The sequence below is a fragment of the Muscardinus avellanarius genome (assembly GCF_963383645.1).
Source record: "Muscardinus avellanarius genome assembly, chromosome: 16".
In the NCBI taxonomy this organism is placed as follows: domain Eukaryota; kingdom Metazoa; phylum Chordata; class Mammalia; order Rodentia; family Gliridae; genus Muscardinus; species Muscardinus avellanarius.
Genome location: NC_137802.1, coordinates 26,013,408 through 26,036,430, shown reverse-complemented (window position 1 = coordinate 26,036,430; position 23,023 = coordinate 26,013,408). Strand labels below are relative to the sequence as shown.

General features: G+C 44.2%; 1 protein-coding gene across 1 annotated transcript; it reads right to left on the bottom strand.

Annotated features, from left to right (window-relative positions):
* Window positions 1-17,422: 17,422 nt before the first annotated feature.
* On the bottom strand, window positions 17,423-22,764 carry RSKR (ribosomal protein S6 kinase related; the record flags this gene model as incomplete). Its single annotated transcript, XM_080713192.1, has 12 exons — window positions 17,423-17,644; window positions 18,108-18,221; window positions 18,330-18,418; window positions 18,507-18,596; window positions 18,710-18,737; window positions 18,982-19,022; window positions 19,201-19,305; window positions 19,525-19,594; window positions 21,703-21,771; window positions 21,902-21,985; window positions 22,075-22,323; window positions 22,708-22,764. The coding sequence occupies 12 exons, from the start codon at window positions 22,762-22,764 to the stop codon at window positions 17,423-17,425; spliced, it is 1,218 nt and encodes a 405-aa protein (XP_080569318.1).
* Window positions 22,765-23,023: the final 259 nt, after the last annotated feature.

The following is a 23,023-nucleotide window of genomic DNA, read 5'->3' as shown; positions in this document are numbered from 1 at the left end:
ATATATATAGCCGGGCGTGGTGGCGCACGCTTGTAATCCCCACGCTTGGGAGGCAGAGACAGGAGGATCGCGCAGGTTCGAAGCCAGCCGCGCGCTGGCTTAGGAGACCCTGTTTCCAAAATGAAAATGTAAAAATAGGTCTGGGAGTGTAGCCCCGAGGTAGAAGGGCTTCCAGGAACCCCAGTACCACCAAAAAAAAAAAAAAAAAGTATATATATATACTTTTGAACTTTTTTTTTTTTTTTTTTTTTTTTTTTTTGCGGGTCTGAGGATGGAACCCAGGGGCATTTGACCTCCGAGCTACACCCCCTGCCCTATTTTTTATTTTTTATTTTGAAAGCAGGTCTCACTGAATTGCAAATGGCCTCACTAAGTAGCTGAGACTGTCCGCGAACCTCCGGTCTCAGCCTCCCGAATACTGGGATTACAAGCGTGCGCCACCATGCCCGGCTTGAATTTTTTTTTTTTTTTTTTTTTTTTTTTTTTTGTGGTACTGGGGTTCCTGGAAACCCTTCTACCTCCGGGCTACACTCCCAGACCTATTTTATATTTTTATTTGGAAACAGTGTCTCTTAATCCAGCGGGGGCTGGCTTCCAACCTACACGATCCTCCTGTCTCCACCTGTCTCCACCTCCCAAGCGGGGATTACAAGCGTGTGCCACCACGCCCGGCTAAACTTTTTTTACACTCTGCAGTTTTTGTGTGTGTGCATGGTTCTGGGGATCAAAGCCAGAGCTTTGAGCCCCAAGCCTCCCACACAGTAGGCAAGTTCTCTATTACTAAGCTACACTATTGCCTTTTTTTTTTTTTTTTTTTTTGGTGGTACTGGGGTTCCTGGAAGCCCTTCTACCTCCGGGCTACACTCCCAGACCTATTTTTACATTTTTATTTGGAAACAGGGTCTCCTAAACCAGCGCATGCGGCTGGCTTCGAACCTGCACGATCCTCCTGTCTCTGCCTCCCAAACGCGGGGATTACAAACGTGCGCCACCACACCCGGCTTACCTTTTTTATTTCTTGAGATAGGTTCTAAGTTGCTCAAGCTGTTCTCAAATATGTGATTCTCCTGTCTCAGCCTCCTAAGTAGCTGAAATTACAGTCCTGAGCCACAGAGTGCAGCTAAAATCTTTTTTTTTTTTTTTTTGTGGCACTGGGAACAGAAGCTAGAGGCACTCTACCTCTGAGCTATACTCCCAGCCCTATTTTTATTCTTTATTTTGAAACAGAGTCTCACTAAGTTGCAGAGTGTCCTCACTAAGTAGCTGCTGAGGTTGGTCACAAACCCGTGATCCTCCTGTCTCAGCCTTCTAAGTACTGGGATTTTTTTTTTTTTTTTTTTTTTGTGGTACTGTCCTAGAAGCCTTTCTACCTCCGGGCTACACTCCCAGACCTATTTTATATTTAGAAACAGGGTCTCTTAAACCAGCATGGCTGGCTTCGAACTTGAGCATCCTCCTGTCTCCGCCTCCCAAGTGTGGGGATTACAAGTGTGCGCCACCACGCCAGGCTAAGTACTGGAATTTTTTTTTTTTTATTGGTGCATTATATTCATACAACTTATTGGGGTAAAAAACTTGTGTGTACAAACATGTACTCATCGCTGATTTAACCCCAAGTACTGGGATTTTAAGCATGCACCACCACACCCAGATCAAAATCTTTTATTTATTTATTTATTTATTTAGTTAGTTAGTTAGTTAGTTTTGGTGCTGGGGATTGAACCCAGAGGCATTCTACTTCCAAACTACACCCCCAGCCTGATTTTTTATTTCTTATTTGACAATAAGGTCTCATTAGGCTGCTGAGTGCCTTGCTAAATTACCAAGGCTGGCTTTGAACCTGCAATCCTCCTATCTCCACCTCCCAAGTACCAGGATTACAAGCATCCACTACCATGGCCCGCCTTCAAAGTCTTAAGTTTGTTTTGTGGTAGTGGGGATAGAACCCAGGGGCCTTCTACCTCTGGGCTACACTCCCATGTGGGGATGGAACCCAGGGGCATTCAACCTCCAAGCTACACCCCCTGCCCTATTTTTTATTCTTTATTTTGAAACAAGGTCTCACGAAGTTGCAGAGGGCCTCAATAAGTAGCTGAGGCTGTCTGCCAACCACCATCCTCCGGTCTCACCCTCCCAAATACTGGAATTAACAATTTTGTGCCACCATGCCCAGCTCCCAGACATATTTTATATTTTATTTGGAAACATGGTCTCACTAAGTTGCTGAGAGCCTCACTAAGTTAGCTGAGGCTGGCTTTGAAACTGCACGACCCTCCTCTGGGTTCCACCTCCAGTACCACCAATAAATAAATAAATACATAAATACATAAATAAATACATAAATACATAAAAAAAGAAACAGGATCTCACTAAATTGCAGAGGGCCCAAGTTGCTTGATGGTTGTGAACCTGTGATCTTCCTAACTCAGTCTCCCAATACTGGGATTACAAGTGTATGCCATCATGCCTAACTTAAATATTTATTTTCTTTGTGGTACTGGGGATAGAACCCAGGGTCTTTCTACTTCTGAGCTACATTCCCAGACCTATTTTATATTTCATTTGAAAACAGGGTTTCATAGAGTTGCTGAGAGCCTCACTAAGTAGCTGAGGCTGGCTTCGAACCTGCGCATTCCTGTCTCAGCTTCCCAAGTACTGGCATTATAAGCATGCACCACTACGCTCAGCCTGGCTTAAATATTACATGTGTAAAAAAATTTTTTTTTTTTGGTACTAGGGATTGAATCCAGGTGTTATTCTACCTTCAAGCTCCACCTCCAGCCTTATTTTATATTTTTGTAGTACTGAGAATTGAAGCCAAGGGCATTCTACCACCAAGCTAAAGCTAAATCCCAACCTTTTTTTTTTTTTTTTTGGTGGTACTGGGGTTCCTGGAAGCCCTTCTACCTCTGGGCTACACTCCCAGACCTATTTTTACATTTTTATTTGGAAACAGGGTCTCCTAAGCCAGCGCGCGCGGCTGGCTTCGAACCTGTGCGATCCTCCTGTCTCTGCCTCCCAAGCGCGGGGATTACAAGCGTGCGCATTACAAGCGTGCGCCACCACGCCCAACCCAACCCTATTTTATTTTATTGTTTTATTTTGAAATAGAGTCTCACTAAGTTTAAGAGGGGCTCACTAAGTTGCTGACCTGGCAGAGAACCTATGATCCTCCTCTCGCAGCCTCCCAAGTACTGGGATTACAAGTGCGCTCCACCATGCCCGGCTTTACCGTTTATTTGTTGGACAGCATTGTTCTACAAACATAATGGTCTCAGCGTTCAGGGACTAGAGGTAATCACTGCTTGAATGAAAACTGGGAGGAAGACAATCGAAGGGGACAATCTTGCATTTTATCCCCAGCACCACCAAAAACACAAAACAAAGCTGGTGTGATGGATTACAAACCTGTAGTCCCAGTATTTGGGAAGCTGAGACAAGAGGATAGAAAGTTCAAGGACAGCCATAACAAGTAGTGAGACTCATCAATGCCAGGCTTCCAGTCTACCCTTTCACAGTAACCAAATTTAGATTCACATTTATAAAAACATATGTGTGCCGGGTATGGTGGCGCACGCTTGTAATCCCAGCATTTGGGAGGCGGAGACTGGAGGATCGTGGTTCGTGGATAGCCTCAGCTACTTAGTGAGGCCCTTTGTAACTCAGTGAGACCCTGTTTCAAAATAAAGAATAAAAGATAGGGCTGGGAAGCCTGGCATGGTGGCACACACTTGTAATCCCAGCATTTGGGAGGCTGAGACAGGAGGATCAGGGTTCGTGGATAGCCTCAGCTACTTAGTGAGGGCCTTTGTAACTCAGTGAGACCCTGTTTCAAAATAAAGAATAAAAAAATGGCAGAGGGTGTAGCTTGGAGGTCATATGCCCTTGGGTTCCATCCCCAGACCCCTGCCCCCCCAAAAAAAGATAGGGCTGGGGATGTAGCCCAGAAGTAGAGTGCCTCTGGGTTCCATCCCCAGTACTGCAAACAAAAGTGTATAAACTAGGCATGGTGACACATGCCTGTAATCCCAGTATTTGAGAGTAAAGGAGGATTCCATTTTTGAGGACAGCCTCAGTAAGTAGTGAAGACCCCCATGAACCCAGTTTCAAAAATAAAAATAAAATACACTAGGTATAGCGTAGCTCAGAGGTCAAATTCCAGTAATCCCCAGCCACACACCACACACACACACACACGCATATATACATACACTGGTTTTGCTTAATTTATACATAAATAAATTTATGTGTATTTATATATAAACATATTTTTTTTTCCAAAGAGTAATTAATGCAGACAGGGCTGTCTGGGTTTGGGGCTGATATCCTTTCTCCACTTGGATTACTCATTCTCCCTTCCAGGTTCTTTCTCTCGCCCCCCGGCCCCCACACTTTTCCAACCCTTCCACATCATGCAACACATACAAGGATGAGGGAGAAGTCATTAAATTCTTTACAAAAATGGATTTTTCTACACTTGTGCCTTTTGGTCCCCACTCAATTATCTAGTAAAAATACTTCTAAATCGACTGATACAGATCAATTTGATTTGTAAATTAACATCCTTTACCATTATTTTGCTATACTGGGGATTGAACCAGGGCATTCTACCTCTAAGCTACACTTCCAGCCCTTTTATTTATTTATTTTTGAAGATTTAAAGAAGTTTATTAAAAAGATAGAAATACAGAAAATAGTTACAGCCCCATGCCAAAATGGCATGAGGGAGGAGGGTGGCCCGGGCCAACTCACCACTCCCCCCACATCCAGCCCTTTTATAAATTTTGACAGGATCTTGCTAAGGGTCTCACTAAATTGCTGAGTCTAGCCTGGGCTTGAACCTGCAAACCGTTTTTCTCAGCCTTTCCTGTACTGGGATTATAGGCATGCACCATCGCACCTGGCATTCTTTTCTAATTTGAAAGAGTCCCATCAGAGACATTAACTCTGCCATCATATTCCATGTATATTTATATTTATTTATTGTGGTACTGGGGATGGAACCCAGGGACATTTCTACCCCCAAGCTATACCCCCCAAACTATTTTTTTCCTTCTTTTTGAAACAGAGTCTGAGTTGCAAAGGGCCTAAGTACCTGAGGCTGTCTGTGAACCAAGATCCTCCTGTCTCTGCCTCCCAAATGCTGGGATTAAAAGTGTACGCTACCACACTCACCTCTACTTTATTTATTTATTTATTTATTTATTTATTTATTTAAGGGTACTAGGGATGGAAACCAGAGGCATTCTACCTCTGAGCTACACTCTCAGTCCTATTTTTTATTCTTTTTTTTTTTTAAATAGTCTCACTGAGTTGCAAAGGACCTAAATAGCTGAGGCTGTCTGCAAATCACAATCCTCCTGTCTCAACCTCCCAAATGCTGGGATTACAAGCATGCACCACCATGCCCTGCTGTAATTTTTTTTTTAAGATGAGGCTTGCATATATTTTTAGATCTACTATTTTGTGTGTGTGTGTGTGTGTGTGTGTGTGTGTGTGTGTGTGTGTGTGTGTGTGTGTGGTACTGGGGTTCCTGGGAACCCTTCTACCTCCAGGCTACACTCCCAGACCTATTTTTATACTTTTTTATTTGGAAACAGGGTCTCTTAAGCCAGTGCAGATGGCTTCAAACCTGTGCGATCCTCCTGTCTCCACCTCCCAAGCGCGGGGATTACAAGCCTGCGCCACCACGCCCGGCGTTAGATCTACTATTTTGTCTACTGATATGACTAACAGTGGGTGTCTATGTGTGTGAGAGTGAGTGCAGTGCTGGGGATTGAACCCAGGGACATTCTACCTCTGATCTACATGCTTAGCCTTATTTTATTTTTTTATTTATTTTGTGGTACTCTGAGCTATACCCCTCAGCCCTCTTTTTTATTTTTTATTTTGAAATAGGTTCTCACTGAGTTACAAAGTGCCTAAGTAGCTGAGGCTGTCCTCAAATTGTGATCCTCATGTCTCAGCCTCTCAAATGCTGGGATGGCAAGCATGGGCCACCACCCCTGGCTTTATTCTTTCTTTCTTTTTTTTTTTTTTTTTTTTCAGTACTGAGGATGGAACCAAGGGGCATTCTACCTTCGAGCTACACCCCAGCCCTGTTTTTATTCTTTATTTTGAAACAAGTTCTCACTGAGTTGCAAAGGCTGTTCGTTTCCCCATATCAGCCTCCTGAATTCTGGGATTACAAATGTTGGACACCACACCTGTCTTATTCTTTATTTTGTTCTTATTTTATTTTTTGGTGGTACTAGGGTTCCTGGAAACCCTTCTACCTCCGGGATATACTCCCAGACCTATTTTATACTTTATTTGGAAACAGGGTCTAAGTAGCTGAGGCTGGCTTTGAAACTGTGTGATCCTCCTGTCTCCGCCTCCCAAGCACGGGGATTACAAGCGTGCGCCGCCACGCCTGGCTCCTTATTATTTTGAAACAGGGTCTAAGTTGCAGAGGGCCTTGCAAAATTTGGCTATAATCTGCAGTCTTCCTGTCTCAGCCTCACAAGTACTGGAACTACGGTGTGCATCATTATGTCTGGCTAATTTTTAAAATTTTATGCTATCTAAATTTTTCTTGGCTTAGGTATCTCAATTCCTTGATTGTAGGCATAATATTCCAGATGTTCTATTTTATTTTATGGTACTGGACTGAACCCAGGGGTGCTCTACACCAAGCTACGCCGGCAGCTTTTTTGTTTTCAAACAGGGTCTCACTAAATTACTCAGGATGAAGCCGGGCGTGGCAGCGCACACTTGTAATCCCAGCATTCAGGAGGCTGAGACCTGGAGGATCACAGGTTCGCGGACAGTCTCAGCTACTTAGTGAGGCCTTCCATAACTCAGTGAGACCTGATTTCAAAATAAAGAATAAAAATATAGGGCAGGGGTGTAGCTTGGAGGTCGAATGCCCCTGGGTTCTATCCCCAGACCTGCAATAAATAAATAAATAAATAAATAAATAAATAAATAACTCAGGATGGCTTTGATCTTGCAATCCTCCTGTCTCAATCTCAAAAAAACACCAGGATTACAGGAATGTGCCACCATGCCCAGTTGTTTTAAGATTTTTATGTTTTGTTTGTTTGTTTGTTTGTCTGTTAGTACTGGGGATGGAACCCAGGGGCCTTTTACCTCTGGGCTACATTTCCAGACCTCTTTTTTATATTTTATTTGGAAACAGGGTCTCTTAAACCAGCTGAGGCTGGCTTTGAACCGATGCGATCCTCCTGTCTCAGCCTCCCAAGCATGGGGATTACAAGCGTGAGCCACCACGCCCGGCTAAGATTTTTAATGTTTTCCTTTTTTTGCAGTACCAGGGATGAAACTCAGGGGCATTCTACCTCTGAGGTACACCCTTTTTTTTTTTAATTTCTTTTTTTTTTTTTTTTTTGCAGGTCTGGGGATGGAATCCAGGGGCATTCGACCTCTGAGCTACACCTCCTGTCCTATTTTTTTTTTTTTAATTCTTTATTTTGAAACTGGATCTCACTGAGTTGCAGAGGGCCTAAGTAGTGGAGGCTGTCTGCAGACCAAGATCATCCTGTCTCAGCTTCCCAAATGCTGGGATTACAAGCATGCACCACCATACCTGGTGATTTTTAATGTTTTAATGATCCCATTGAAATCTTTATCTAGAATTAAGTTTTAGGTAGGATATGAAATAGGGATCCAAATATTTTAAAAGTTTTAGAGTTGGGCGTGGTGGCACACGCTTATAATCCCAGCATTTGGGCGGCTGAGACAGGAGGATCTGGGTTCACCACCAGCCTCAACTACTTAGTGAGGCCCTTTGCAACTCCATGATACGCTGTTTCGAAATGAAGAATAAAAAAATAGGGCTAGGAGTGTGGTTTGGAGGTAGAATGCTCCTGAGTCTATTTCCAGTACTGCAAAAAAAAAAAAAATTTTTTTTTTAGTTTTAGCCAGGTGTGGGGGCTCATGCTTGTAATTCCAGTACTTGGGAGACTGAGACAGGAGGATCACGTAGGTTCAAAGCCAGCATCAGCTACTTAGTGAGGCTCTTAGCAACTTAGTGAGACCCTGTTTCCAAATAAAACATAAAATAGGTATGAGAGTGTAACCCCGAATTAGAAAGCCCAAGATACCATCACTAGTACCACACACACAAAAAAAGTTTTGTTTTTGCCAGGTATGGTGGTATGCACCTGTGTATTAGCCCTACCGCTATTTATAATGGAGTACCAAACAAAGGAGGCAATGTGACAATTGCTAGTCAATGGGACTCATATACCAGCAAAATTCAGAGAGGCCAGTAAAATCTGAAACATTATGTTCTCAGAACATAAGCAAAGCCAGCCAGGCGTGGTGGCGCACGCTCGTCATCCCTGCGCTTCGGAGGTGGAGACAGGAGGATCGCGCCATCTGTGCTGGCTTAAGAGACCCTGTTTCAAAATAAAAAGTATAAAATAGGTCTGGGAGTGTAGCCCAGAGGTAGAAGGGCTTCCAGGAACCCCAGTACCACGAAAAAAATACACACACACACACACACACACACACACACACACACACACACAAGCAAAGCCATAGGGGAGAGTCACATACCTTTTTAAAAAATATTTATTTATTTATTTATTTGCAGGTCTGGGGATGGAACCCAGGGGCATTTGACCTCCGAGCTACACCCCATGCCCTACTTTTTATTCTTTATTTTTAAACAGTCTCACTAAGTTGCAGAGGGCCTAAGTAGCTGAGGCTGTCTGTGAACCACGATCTTCCTGTCTCAGCCTCCCAAATGCTGGGATTACAAGTGTGTACCACCACGCCCGCCTTTTTTTTTTTTTAATTTTAAACTGGGGGTTGAATCCAGGAGAATTCTTCCACTAATATACATCTGCAGCCCCATTTCACCTCCACCTTTATTAAATTTTGAGACAGGAGCTGGGTGTGGTGGCGCATGCTTGTAATCTCAGCATTCGGGAGGCTGAGCCAGGAAGATGGCTGTTCACAGACATTCTCAGCTACTTAGTGAGGCCCTTTACAACTGAGATCCTGTTTCAAAAAAATAAAGAATAAAAAATAGGGTTTGGAGTGTAGTTTAGAGGTAGAATGCCCCTAGGTTCCATCTTTAGTATTGCAAAAAAAAAAAAAATTTTTTGAGACAAGTTCTAAGTTATCCAAATTGACTTCAAACTTGCAAGCCTCAGCCTACTGAGTTGTTGGAATCATAGGTGTGTGCCATTGTACCTGGGAGGGCAGTAGAAGCTGTGAATAAAATGACGTGTGTGTGAATCTAGGAGCATTCTACCTCTAAGCTAGTTATACCCCAAGCGCTATTTTATTTTATATATATATATATTTTTTTTGGGGGGGGGATGGTGGTACTGGGGGTGGAACCCAGAGGCTTTCTACCTCCAGGCTATACTCCCAGACCGATTTGTTTGTTTGCGGGTCTGGGATGGAACCCAGAGTTTTTTGACCTCTGAGCTACATCCCCTACCCAATTTTTTATTCTTTATTTTGAAACAGGGTCTCACTAAGTTGCAGAGGGCCTCACTAAGCAGATGAGGCTGTCCTTGAATCACAATCCTCTGGTCTCAGCCTCCTGAATGCTGGGAGCTGGGATTACAAGTGTGTGCCACCACACCCACTCTGTTTTCTTTCTTTTTCTTTTTTCTCTTTTTATGCGGGTCTGGGGATGGAACCCAGGGACATTCAACCTCCGAGCTATACCCTCTGCCCTATTTTTTTTTTTTTTTGGTGGTACTGAGGTTCTTGGAAGCCCTTCTACCTCCGGGATATACTTCCAGACCTATTTTTTTTACCTTTTTATGTGGAAACAGGGTCTCTTAAGCCAGCGAGGCTGGCTCTGAACCAAGCGATCCTCCTGTCTCCGCCTCCCAAGAGCAGGGATTTCAAGTGTGCGCCACCACGCCCGGCTACTGCCCTATATTTTATTCTTTATTTTGAAACTGAGTCTCACTTGAGTTGCGGAGGACCTCAGTAAGTAGCTGAGGCTGTCCGCGAACTGCGATCCTCCAGTCTCAGCCTCCAGAATGCTGGGATTACAAACATACGCCACCAAGCCCAGCTTCCCAGACCTATTTTATACTTTATTTGGAAACAGGGTCTCACTAAGTTGCTGAGAGCCTCACTAAGTAGCTGAAGCTGGCTTCGAATCTGTGCAATCTCCTGTCTCAGCCTCCCAAGTGTGGGGATTACAAGCGTGCACCACCAGGCCTGGCATATTTTTTATATTTTGAAACAGGGTCTAAGTTGCTGAGGACCTTGCCAAATTGCTGAGGTTGGTCCTGAACCTGTGGGCCTCCAGTCTCAGCCTCCCAAATACTGGAATTATAGACATGCACCATTATGGCATGCCTGCAATTCTAGTACTTGGGAAGCTGAAATTGGAGGATTGCAGATTTGAGGAGAGCTTCAGCAAGTAGTGAAGCTCTCATCAACCTAGCAAGACCCTGATTCAAAATAAAAATAAAAGTTGGGAGGCTGGGTGTGGTGGCACATGCTTGTACTCCCCGTACTTGAAAGGTGGAGACAGGAGGATCACGCAGGTCCGAAGCCAACCTCGCTGGTTTAAGAGACCCTGTTTCCAAATAAAATATTTAAAAAATAGGTCTGGGTGTGTAGCCCGGAGAAGGGTTCCATCCCCAGTACCAATAAATAAATAAATAAATAAATAAATAAATAAATAAATAAATATTAAATAAAAGTCGAGAGCCAGGCGTAACGGCACACACTTGTAATTCCAGTGCTTGGGAGGCTGAGACAGGAGGATCATGCAGGTTCAAAACCAGCCTCAGCTACTTAGTGAGGTTCTCAGCAATATAGCGAGACCCTGTTTCCAAACAAAATATAAAATAGGTCTGGGGAGTATAACTGAGGTAGAAGTTCCCTGGGTTCCATCCCAAGTACCAAAAAAAAAAAAAAAAAGTCAGGCATGGTGGGGCATACTTGTAATTCCAATACTTGGGAGGCTGAGATGGGGGGGTTGCAGATAACCAGCCAGCCTCAGCTATTAGTGAGGCCCTCCACAACTTAGTGAGATTCTAATTTATTATTCAAAATTAAGAATAAAAAATAGGACTGGGGGCCAGATGTGGTGGCGCATGCTTGTAATCCCAGTATTTGGGAGGCTGAGACCAGAGGATCGCGGTTCGCAGACAGCCTCATCAACTTAGTGACACCCTGTTTCAAAATAAAGAATAAAAATATGGCACGTGGTGCATCTCAGAAGTCGAATGTCCCTGGGTTCCAGTATCACAAAAATAAAACAAAATAAAATAAAATAGGAGCTGGGCGTGGTGGCTCATGTTTATAATTTCCTAGCTTGGGAGGCAGAGACAGGAGGATCGCGCAGGTTTGAAGCCACCCTCTCTGGCTTAAGAGACCCTGTTTCCAAATAAAAGTATAAAATAGGTCTGGGAGTTTAGCCCGGAGGTAGAAGGGTGTCCAGGAACCCCAGTACCACCAAAAAAGTAAAAAATAAAAATATAATAAAATAGGAGCCGAGCATGGTGGCACACGTTTGTAATCCCTGTACTTGGGAGGCTGAGACAGGAGGATTATAGGTTCACAGCCAGCTTCAGCAATTTAATGAGATCCTGTATCGAAATAAAATGGGGCTGGGAGTATAACTCAGAGGTATAATGCTCCTGAATCCCATCCCCAGTACCACACACACACACACACACACACACTACATAAATTTTAAAAATAGGACTAGAAGCTGGGCGTGGTGGCGTGTGCTTGTAATCCCAGCATTTAGGAGGCTGAAACGTGAGGAGGACAGCCTCAGCTACTACTTAGTGAGGCCCTTTGGAGCTCAGTGAGACACTGTTTCAAAATAAATAAAAATAGGGCTGGGGGTGTAGCTTGGAGGTAGAATGCTCCTGGGTTCCATTCCTAGTACCACCAAAAAAAAAAAAAAAAAAAAAAAAAAAAATGACTAGAGTGTTAGCTTGGAGGCAGAATGCCGCTGGGTTCGATCCCCAGAATCACATACACACAATTTTAAACTAAGAAGCTGAACAAAGTGGCACATTCCTGAAATATGAGCTACTTGCAGGTTGAGACAGAAGAATCCCAAGTTCAATGCCAGCTTGAGCAATTTATTTATTTATTTTTTATTTTGCAGGTCTGGGGATGGAGCCCAGGGGCATTCTATCTCTGAGCTACACCCCCTGCCCTGTTTTTTATTCTTTTTATTTTGAAACAGAGTCTCACTAAATTGTGGAGGGCCTAAGTAGCTGAGGCTGTCTGCGAACCGCAATCCTCCGGTCTCAGCCTCTCAAATGCTGGCCTTACAAGCATGTGTCACCATGCCTGGCGCCAGCCTGAGCAATTTAGTGAGACTTTTTTTTTTTTTTAATGGTACAGGAAATGGAATCCAGGGGCCTTCTACCTCAAAGCTATACCTCCAGACCTATTTTGTATTTTATTTGGAAACAGGGTCTCACTAAGTTGTCAATAGCCTAAGTTGCTGAGGCTTTAAACCCAGATCTTCCTTTCTCAGCCTCCCAAGTACTGGGATTACAAGCATGTGCCACCACGCCTGGCTATGGAGACTTTTTATTATTTATTTATTTATGGGTACTGGGGATGGAACCCAGGGGGATTCTACCTCCGAGCTACACCCCTAGCCCCATTTTTTTATTCTTTATTGTTTTGAAACAGGGTCTCACTGAGTTACAAAGGGCCTCCCAAATGCTGGGATTACAAGTGTGGACGGACCATCACGCATGGTGAAAAGGAACTTTTTAAAAAATGTACTAAACCAGTGTGGTGATACATGCCTGTAATCCTGGACTACTTGGGAGGCTGAGACAGGAGGATTGCAGGTTTTAGGACAGCCTCAATAAGCAGCAAGACTCTCATCAATTTATTTATTTATTTTTGTGGTACTGGGGGTGGGGCCCAGGGGTATTCTACCTCTGAGCTACACTCCCAGCCCTAATTTTAAAATTCTTTATTTTGAAATAGGGTCTTACTGAGTTGCAGAGGGCCTAAATAGCTGAGGCTGTCCACGAACTGCAATCCTCTTGTCTCAGCCTCCCAAATGCTGGGAGTTCAAGCGTGTGCCACCACGCCTGCCTGACTCTCATCAATTTAGGAAGACCCTATTTAAAAATAAAACTAAAGCAGGGGCCAGGCGTGGACTGGTTGGAGGACAGCCTCAGCTACTTAGGTCCTTCACAACTCAGTGAGACCCAGTTTCAAAATTTAAAAGACTAGCCGGGCGTGGTGGTGCACGCTTGTAATCCCTGCGCTTGGGAGGCAGAGACGGGAGGATCGCGCAGGTTCGAAGTCAGCAGCACTGGCTTAAGAGACCCTGTTTCCAAATTTAAAAAATATAAAAATAGGTCTGGGAGTGTAACCCGGAGGTAGAAGGGTTTCCAGGAACCCCAGTACCACCAAAAATATAAAAATAAAAAAATAAAAATAAATTAAAAGACTAAAAAATAGGATTGGGGATGTAGCTCAGAGGCACAATGCCTCTGGGTTCCATCCCCAGTACCACAAAAATAAAAAATAAATAAAGTGAAGCTGAAAGTATACTTCAGAGGTAAAATTCTTCTGGGTTCCAGTCCCAGTACCATAGACATAGACAGTGAGACACATACATACATACACACAAATAAATAAAGAAAAAGGGCTAGAGAATAGCTCAGAGGCAGAATGCCCATGGATTCAATCCCCAGTACAAAAAAATTAATAAAGTTGTAAAAATGTCTAAAGAGAAACGAATGAGATAAAAGGATGAAGAATATGTTTTTTATTTATATCTCAACCTTATTCCCAAAAGGTTTACAAAAGTGCTGATAACACAGTAATAGAAAAAAAAGATTAAAACAGAGAACTGAGAATAAGGAAAATAAAGGTAGAAAAGGACGGTGGAATCAAGAATGTGAGTAGCATACAAAATACATACACACTCACTGGAGAGGGGCCACAAATTAGGCAACAGGTCGTCTAGCATTAGTACAAGGAGAAAATACTGTCAGCGAAATACTTAGGTGCCCTTAAGGTAAAAGCCAAATGGCAACTCAGGAAAAGCACAACTTGGGTCCAGAGAAAATTCCTCCCATGTCATCTTAAATAGAACATTATGAGCTATCACAATGAGACACCTTGTGACAGTGTCAAGTTTCACAGAGATTTACTGCTACGGTGTAACTCAGAAAAAGCAATTCCTAGCCAGGCTTGGCAGGAATACTTGTAACCCAGTACTTCGGAGGCTGAGACAGTTGGATCTGGGATTGTGGCCGGTCTCAGCTACATAGTGAGGCACTTCACAACTTAGTGAGACCCTGTTTCAAAATAAAGAATAAATAGGGCTGGGGTGCAGTTTGGAATAAAATGCCCCTGGGTTCAATCCCCAATTCCACAAAAACCGAAAAGGAAAAAACAATTCCTCAGAGGCTAATAAATTGCCAGCTATATTCAGAGGAAATAAGATCTAATCCAGAGGAATAATAAACAGATGGACAAAAATGTACATGAATTCAAGGTCCAGATGATTTTCCTTACAAAAGAAAAAGATTCTTCTTTATTTATTTTTTATTTTTTGCAGTACCACGGATGAAACCCCAGGGGCATTCTACATTCGAGCTGCACCCCCAGCCCTACTTTTTTTTATTTTATAGTGGTATTGGGGGTGGAACCCAGAGGCTTTCTACCTCCAGGCTATACTCCCAGACCTATTTTATATTTAATTTGGAAACTGGATCTGACTAAGTTGCCAAGAGCCTAAGTAGCTGAGGCTGGCTTCGACCCTGTGCAATCCTGTCTCAGCCTCCCAAGCATGGGGATTACAAGCACGCGCCACTACACTGGGTTTTTTTTTTAAATTATTATTCTTTATTTTGAAACAGGATCCCACTAAGTTGCAGAGGTCCTCACTAATAGCCGAGGCTGTCTAAGAACTGCAATCCTCCCATCTCAGCCTCCTAAGTACTGGGATTACAAGCATGCATCACCATGTCCGGCTCTATTCTGCGTGTGAGAGAGGAGAGAGGGGGAGAAGGGGAGAGGGGGAGAGGGAGGGGGGAGGGAGAGAGATCAGTACTGGTGAGTGAACCCAGTGGTACTCTTTCACTGTGCTCTATTCCCAGCCACCTCCCTTTTTGTGATACTGGGGATTGAACCCAGGGGCATTCTACCTCTGAACTATACCCCAAACCCCAATTTTTATTTTTTTGCGGGACTGGAGACGGAACCCAGGGGCATTCTACCTCTGAGCTACACCCTAGCCCTATTTTTTATTCTTTATTTCATTTATTTTTATTTATTTTTGTGGGTTTGGGGATGTAACCCAGGGGCATTCAACCTCTGAGATACAACCCCTGCCCTATTTTTTATTCTTTATTTTGAAGCCGGGTATCACTGAGTTGCAGAGGGCCTCACTAAGTAGCTGAGGCTGTCCGCGAACCACAATCCTTCAGTCTCAGCCTCCCAAATGCTGGGATTACAAGCATGCACTAGCACACCCGGCTTTTATTTCATTTATTTATTGTGTGTGTGTGTGTGTGGTACTGAGGGTGGAACCCAGGGGCTTTTCTACCTCTAGGCTATACTCCCAGACCTATTTTATACTTTGTTTTGTTTTGTTTTTTGGTGGTACTGGGGGTGGAACCCAGAGGCTTTCTACCTCCGGGCTATACTCCCAGACCTATTTTTTTATATTTTATTTGGAAACAGGGTCTCACTAAGTTGCTGAGAGCCTAAGTAGCTGAGGCTGGCTTCAAACCTGTGTGATCCTCCTGTCTCAGCCTCCCAAGTGTGGGGATTACAAGTGTGTGCCACCACACCCAGCTTATTCTTTATTTTCAAACAGGGTCTCACTGAGTTGCAATGGGCCTAAGAAGCTGAGGCTTTCTGCAAACCGTGATCCTCCTGTCTCAGTCTCCCGAATGCCAGGATTACAAGGATGCGCCACCAAGCCTGGGTTCTATTCTTTAATTTGAAACAGGGTCTAAATTGCAGAGGGCCTCCCTAAATAGCTGAGGCTGGCTACAAACCTGTGACCCTCCTGTCTCAGCTTCCCAAATACTGGGATTACAAGCGTGCGCCAACATGCTTGGCTCCCTTTTTAGTATTAATATGTGTATGTATTTATTTTTATGTTTGTGGTACTGAGGATTGAACCCAGGGACATTCTATCTCTGAACTACAACCCAGCCCTATTTTATTTTTTATTTTGAAACAGGGTCTCAATAAGTTGCTGAGTCTGGCCTAGAACCTGAGATCTTCACAGCATTCCCAAGTACTAGAATTATAGGCATGTATCACCATACCCAACTTTATTTTTTATTTTATTTATTTATTTATTTTTGTGGTAGTGGGGATGGAACCCAGGGGCATTCTACCTCCAAGGTACAGGCTCAGCCCAATTTTTCCTTCTTTTTCTTTTTTTTTTTTTTCTTGAAGTACTGGGGATGGAACTCAGGGGCATTCTACCTCCGAGCTATACCTCCAGCCCTGCATTTTATTCTTTTTTATTTTTTGTGGTACTGGGGATGGAACCCAGAAGCATTCTACCTCTGAGCTACACCCCAGCCCTATTTTTTAGTCTTTATTTTGAAACAGGGTCTGAGTTGCAAAGGGCCTAAGCAGTAGCTGAAGCTGTCCTCAAACCACGATCCTCCTGTCTCAGCCTCCCAAATGCTGGAATTACAAGCGTGCGCCACCATGCCCTGCCCCAGCTTTATTTTTTATTTTGCATCAGGATCTCAATAAGTTGCCCAAATTGGCCTCAAACTTGTGATCCTCCTGTCTGTGCCTCCCAAGTAGCTGGTATTTCAGGAAGCCCAGCTTCCAGATCATATTTTTAGCTGCAAATGTACTTAAGTGTTTAAATACCAACTTTCAAGACCTTTGAAAGACATTCATACTGTTTCCATCCAGCCTACTACTACTACCACCTCTTCTTCTCTTTCTTTCTTTCTTCTTTCTTTCTCTTTCTTTCTTTTCTTTCTTTCTTTCTCTTTCTTTAGCAATGCTAGGAATTAGAACTCAGGGCCTTACTAAGTGCTAAGCCACTGAGCCATAACTTCAACTTCACACAACCAGCCTATTAAACATATATATAGCACCTTTGGACTCTATAAAGTATTATTATAATTGCCCAAGAAAGGGAAACATGGCAGAGAAACAAGGAGAGGGAAGCAGAAGCAGCCTTTGGCTGGCAGCTTGAGGGTCAGAGGACGGGAGAAGTGAAGCAAAGGGAAAGGTGAGGTGTTAAGCTGAGTCGGGTTGTATGATGGGGAAGAGCGCGGCATAGTGTCTGCCAGCAGTGCAGTGCCACAGTGTGAACTCTGGCCCGCCATCTAGAATACAGTGGTAAAGAACCACAGAGTCAAAAGTGGATCATCAGAATGGTCATAGTGAGTTGACCATAGAGGAGATCCTCAGGTCCCCAGCTGTGCCAAGTCTACAGCAGAGAGGGTCAAGCAGGGATGGAGTGGAGCAGGAAGGACTCCAGATCACAGTCAAAATCCCTGAAGGGCATGGACTCCAATGGACTGGGCTGGGTCTCTTGCATCTCCATGACAAAGTTCACTTGCTGCTTCTGTAGGAGCTCTGGGTCAAAGGCCACACCCCGAAAGAAAGGGTGGACCTGGAAGCGGTGTCGATGATGTAGCCGGTGGAGGGGGTCCTGGCATAAGAGCTGAAGGGAAATAGAATATGAAGGATGAGGCACCAGGATAGAGAAGAAACTATACAAAGATGGTGGAGAGGGAGGAAGAAGTTCATGGAGCTGTGAAAGGCAGGAAAAGAGCCCCCTAAAGAGGAAAAGATTTGTAAGAGAGTTGGAGATAACAGGTTAATTTGAGGCAAAGGTGGGAATAAAGGATCCATGTCTGTGAGTTTTCAGATGTTAAGAGGATAGCACTGGTCCACACTCTGGTAGGACCTATCTGTTCTGGAAAGGGAGGAGCCCTGGGGGTCCAGGAACTCAGGAATGAAATTTGAAGTGCTGGTTAGACGACAAATAGGTGGGTAAGTTAGAGTATGCCCCCAAATTTCCTCCCCTACAGAAAAGATCAGAGGAAATGGAACTACAGCTTCATTGATAAGGGAAAGAGAAAGGTGATTTGGTAGTCAATAAGGAAAACAGTGCTCACCCTTACCTCCTGAAGCAGGAGTGAGAGCTCCTGATTAAGAGAAGCTGGGATCTCAGAATCACAGTGAGTAGTAACACTTGCCAACATGGCCACGTGATCTCTCTCTGCAGCCACTGGGAACTGAGTTAGAAGGTGGGGTGGGAATAAGGCAAGATTTTCTAAGGTTTTCCTTCTTGCCACCACAGGACAAAGTTCTGTTCTCTGTCCCACGCCACTACATTCTCTCACCTTTCCAGTTGCCAGAGAGAAAAGCAAGACACCCAGGGACCACCAATCAGCAGCATGACTATAAGGACCACCACTCAGGACCTCTGGGGCTATGGATTTGAAAGGTACCTGTAACTGACATGTATTGGCTATCCCTAGAGCCCAATATCTACCCACCAACTTTAGCCTCTCTCTCACCCATATACTGAAGAGTACCACAGATAGTATATGCTTGGGCTCCCCGGGGCAGGTGGCGGGACAGACCAAAGTCTGTCAGTTTCAGATGGCCTAGGAAAGAAAATAATGCAACAGTACTACTCTGTTCAACCCTTTATCAGCCAAGATTTATTCCCAAACCAAGGTACTTCTTATCCTGGTGCTAGGGAAGGAAAAAGTCTTACCTCGTTCATCCACAAGGATATTTTCCATCTGCAATACCACAGGTGAGAAGTTATTGTTTCCTCTCCCTTTCAATTCTTTCATCACATATACTTGCCAGCTAAAGAAGGTACCCTACTCAGCATTCAAATATATACTTGCAAGGCCCTTGCACAAATCCTTGACACCCACAGGGGCCTTGAGCCCTTTTCAGCTCCCCACCTGCCTCCTTGGACTGTTGTAACTTTTTACTAAGGCCCCACCTCAGACTGAGGGGAAAAGCACTTAACTCTACCTTTACATCTCGATGGATGATGCCCAAGTCATGCAGATAACCTGTGGATGACAGCAAGTATGGGGTGTGCTGAAGTCCTCTGTCCTTTCATTTCTCTGGAAGCTCCTACCCCATCCCTATCCTTATTCTTTGACTTCCAGAGTTAATATCAATTCTCTTCTCTTCTCCCCACCAACTTAATTCTTCCCTCCCCATTTCCCTTACCTCTCTTTTACTTACACAGCACAAGGACCAGCTCAGCTGCAAAGAGACGGACAGAAGCCTCAGGAAAGCAGTCAACAGCAGACCACAGGGAGTACAGATCTGTGCTGCAATAGCTACACACTGCAAAGCATCAGAAGTCTTGGCAATATTTGAGGACAATGCCTGGCTCAAGGCATTATAAGGCTTCCTACCCCAAATGATGCCCACCTGCCGTTCCCTTTTCCACTGGGATAGAGGTGGTATGAGATAGGAAACAGAGCAAAGGTAAAATAAGCCCAAAGAGAAGGGACAATGGTAGACGGACCCTAGAGAGGCCTAGGAGAGAGGCCAGTTACTCACTGATGAAGAGATGCCGTTTTCCCTGCCAGCTGTCCCCCAAGTTGTGTACAAAAGGGTGGTTGATCTGACGCTAGGGACACAGAAAAGAGAAAGTTAGAAAAGAACTGGGTTATTGAGAATAAAAGGCAGCCAAGAAATCAGGTAAGGTAGGAACTAAACGGCTACTTCAACTCTGCTTTCAGAGGAATTCAATAATTGGGACTGAACTGGGTGTGGTGGCATGTTCGTAATCCCAGCATTTGGAAGGCTGAGACAGGAGGATTGAGGTTCAAGGCTAGCCTCAGCTACTTAGTGAGGCCCTCTGCAACTCAGTGAGACCCTGTTTCAAAATAAAGAATAAAAAATAGGGCTGGGGGGTGTAGTTTGGGGGTAGAATGCCCCTGGCTTCCACCCCCAGTACTGGGGGGAAAAAAAGTGTCACTGAACCACACACAATGGTGCATGCCTATAAATTTCCCAGTACTTAGGAGGCCAAGATAATATGATCACAGGTTCAAGGCCAGTCCCAGAAACTTAGCTAGACCTTAAGCAACCCAATGAGACCCTGTTTCAAAATAAGAAATAATAAGCTGGGCGTGGTGGCGCACGCTTGTAATCCCCGCACTTGGGAGGCAGAGACAGGAGGATCGCGCAGGTTCGAAGCCAGCCGCGTACGCTGGCTTAGGAGACCCTGTTTCCAAATAAAAATGTAAAATAGGTCTGGGAGTGTAGCCCGGAGGTAGAAGGGCTTCCAGGAACCCCAGTACCACCAAAAAAAAAAAAAAAGAAAAGAAATAAGCCGGGCGTGGTGGCGCATGCTTGATCCCCGCGCTTGGGAGGCGGAGACAGGAGGATTGCGCAGTTTCGAAGCCAGCCGTGCTGGCATAAGAGACCCTGTTTCAAAAATATAAAATAGGTCTGGGAGTGTAGCCCGGAGGTTGAAGGGCTTCCAGGAACCCCAGTACCACCAAAAAATAAAATAAAATAAAATAAAATAAAAAAATAAGAAATAAAATAGAGTTAGGGGTCTAGCTCTGAGATAGAACTGTTACTGTAGCCCGGCCTGGTGGCGCACACTTGTAATCTCCATACTTGGGAGGTAGAGACAGGAGGATGCCGCATGTTTGAAGCCAGCCTCGCTGGCTTAAGAGACCCTGTTTCCAAATAAAATATAAAGGCCGGGTGTGGTGGCGCACGCTTATAATCCCTGCACTTGGGAGGCTAAGACAGGAGGATTGCACAGGTTCAAAGCCAGCCTTAGCTACTTAGGCTCTAAGCAACTTAGTAAAACCCTGTTTTCAAATCAAATATAAGATAGGTCTGGGAATATAGCCCGGGGATGGATATATATATATATATATATATATATATATATATATATATATATTTTAAAAATAGGTCTGGGAGTATAGCTTGGAGGCAGAAAGCCTCTGGGTTTTATCCCCAGTACTACCAAAAAAATATATATATACTTATATATATTTTTATATATTTTATATTTATATATTTAAATATATCCTTATATATTTAAATATAAAATATATTATATAAAAATATATTTTTATATATTCATATATATTGTATATTTTCATATATATATATATATATATATATGAAAAATAGGTCTAGCTTGGAGGTAGAAGAGTTCCATCCTCAGTACCACCAAAAAAGAAGTCACTGTACCCAAACAAAAACAAACCTGGAACCAACTGCCGGGTAATCTTAGAACTAGCATAATACTAAAGAACTAGTATTAAGCCGGGTGTGGTGGCACTATAATCTCAGTACTTGGGAGGCTAAGACAGGGGGATCGTAAGTTTGAGGCCAGCCTCAGCTACTTAGTCCCTCCACAACTTAGCAAAAACATGTTTCAAAATAAAGAATAAAAAATAGGGCTGGAGGTGTAATGCCCCTGGGTTCAATCCCGTGTGTGTGTGTGTGTGTGTGTGTGTGTGTGTGTGTGTGTGTGTAACAAACCCTAATATTAACGAATACACTGGGACATCCTGGAGAAATCTCCTTTGAAGGACCTGGAATAACTATTGCTAACTATCAACTACCTTTCTCAGGATCTGCTTTAGTGTTAAGCTAAGGCTGAAGTGGACAGGGAGAGCAGAAGCAGGAAAACTGGGTAAGAAATATACTTTCCCACCTATGATTTAGTTCTTCCCACCATCCTTCCTAGGACTGTGTGCATACCTGGATGCTAATCTCCTCTTTGCACTGCCTCAGGGTATCTTTCTGTAGGACTTTTGCCTTGGGTACCACCTATAAAAGGAGAGGATTGATGACTCATAGAGGTAGTGCTATTGACTTGTTTATTCCTCCTAACTTCTCTGGAACCAAGACTAGAAGCAGGAATTAAATAATATTGTGGAAGAGGACCTATGTCCCCTACCTTCACTGCAAATACAGCTTTCTTGGCACAATCTAGCACCTTCAGGACAGTTCCAAAAGAGCCTTTAGCCACAAGGCCTACAATCTGTACAGAGAAAAGGAGAACAGGGCAATTGAGTGGTTGTGCATAGATTTCTCCCAAAGATTTTCCCTCCAGGGATTCCACTGACTTACCTTCAGCTGCTGCTGCGCCCTAATGGGCCTCATGGGAAACTCCGGTAGAAAGAGGCTGATGAACTGGGGCACTGGCCACTCACACGCAGGCTTCTCTAATAGCAGGGGGGCTGGCTCTACAGGCTCATGATGCAGGCATTGATGCCCCTGTAGTTCCCATAGTTCTTCCAGACCTGACCTGATGGTCCCCACACCTGACCAGAGGCTCTTCCAGCCTCGGGCCCAGGTGCCCTGGATGTTGCCACCCTGCTGAGAAGCAAGGGAGGGCTCTAAACCTGGCCCTGAAGCATTGCAAGTTCTGCCCATCTTAGCAGACACTCCTCCCCTCAAGTTTCAAACACTAGAGATACATTTCTGAGCACCTGGCAAAATTTCCACCAGTTTTTCTGATAAGGCTTGTATTTCCTGGACATAATTCATATACTCCGGGAGGGCAACTATTGAATATTTTCTCTACTATGCAACAGGAATACCACCTGTGTCTTAGAATAGGGCTGCAATGCTTTTACATTCTAACTTCCCTGCCCCCCACATTGGGCATCATCGACACGCTACTAACCAGGCGCTTTCCTGAGCTTCAGGCCCATGCCTCCTTCATTTATTCTCAATAGGCTGCCACAACCCACAACCTACCTTACGAGGGGCAACCGCCTGGGTGTGTTGCCCCTGCCGACAGCTCACTGCTCCCATCCCCAGCCTCTGCCTCCTCTCTCCTTCCAGTAATCTGTTGTCCCAGTTACATAAGCACTTCCTCCCCTGATGCTGTATTAGACATGAGCCCCGCCTCTTCCAATGTGCACAGACCCATCAGCTTTGGGCCAGCTCTGGGATGGAATAAACTGTGATATAGCTTTAAGGCAGAGAAGGAAAGAGGTCATCCTCATTAAAGTGATGGCAATGGGGATATGTTGGATTGGTGGGGCGGGAAGGTCACAGTTAAACACATGCA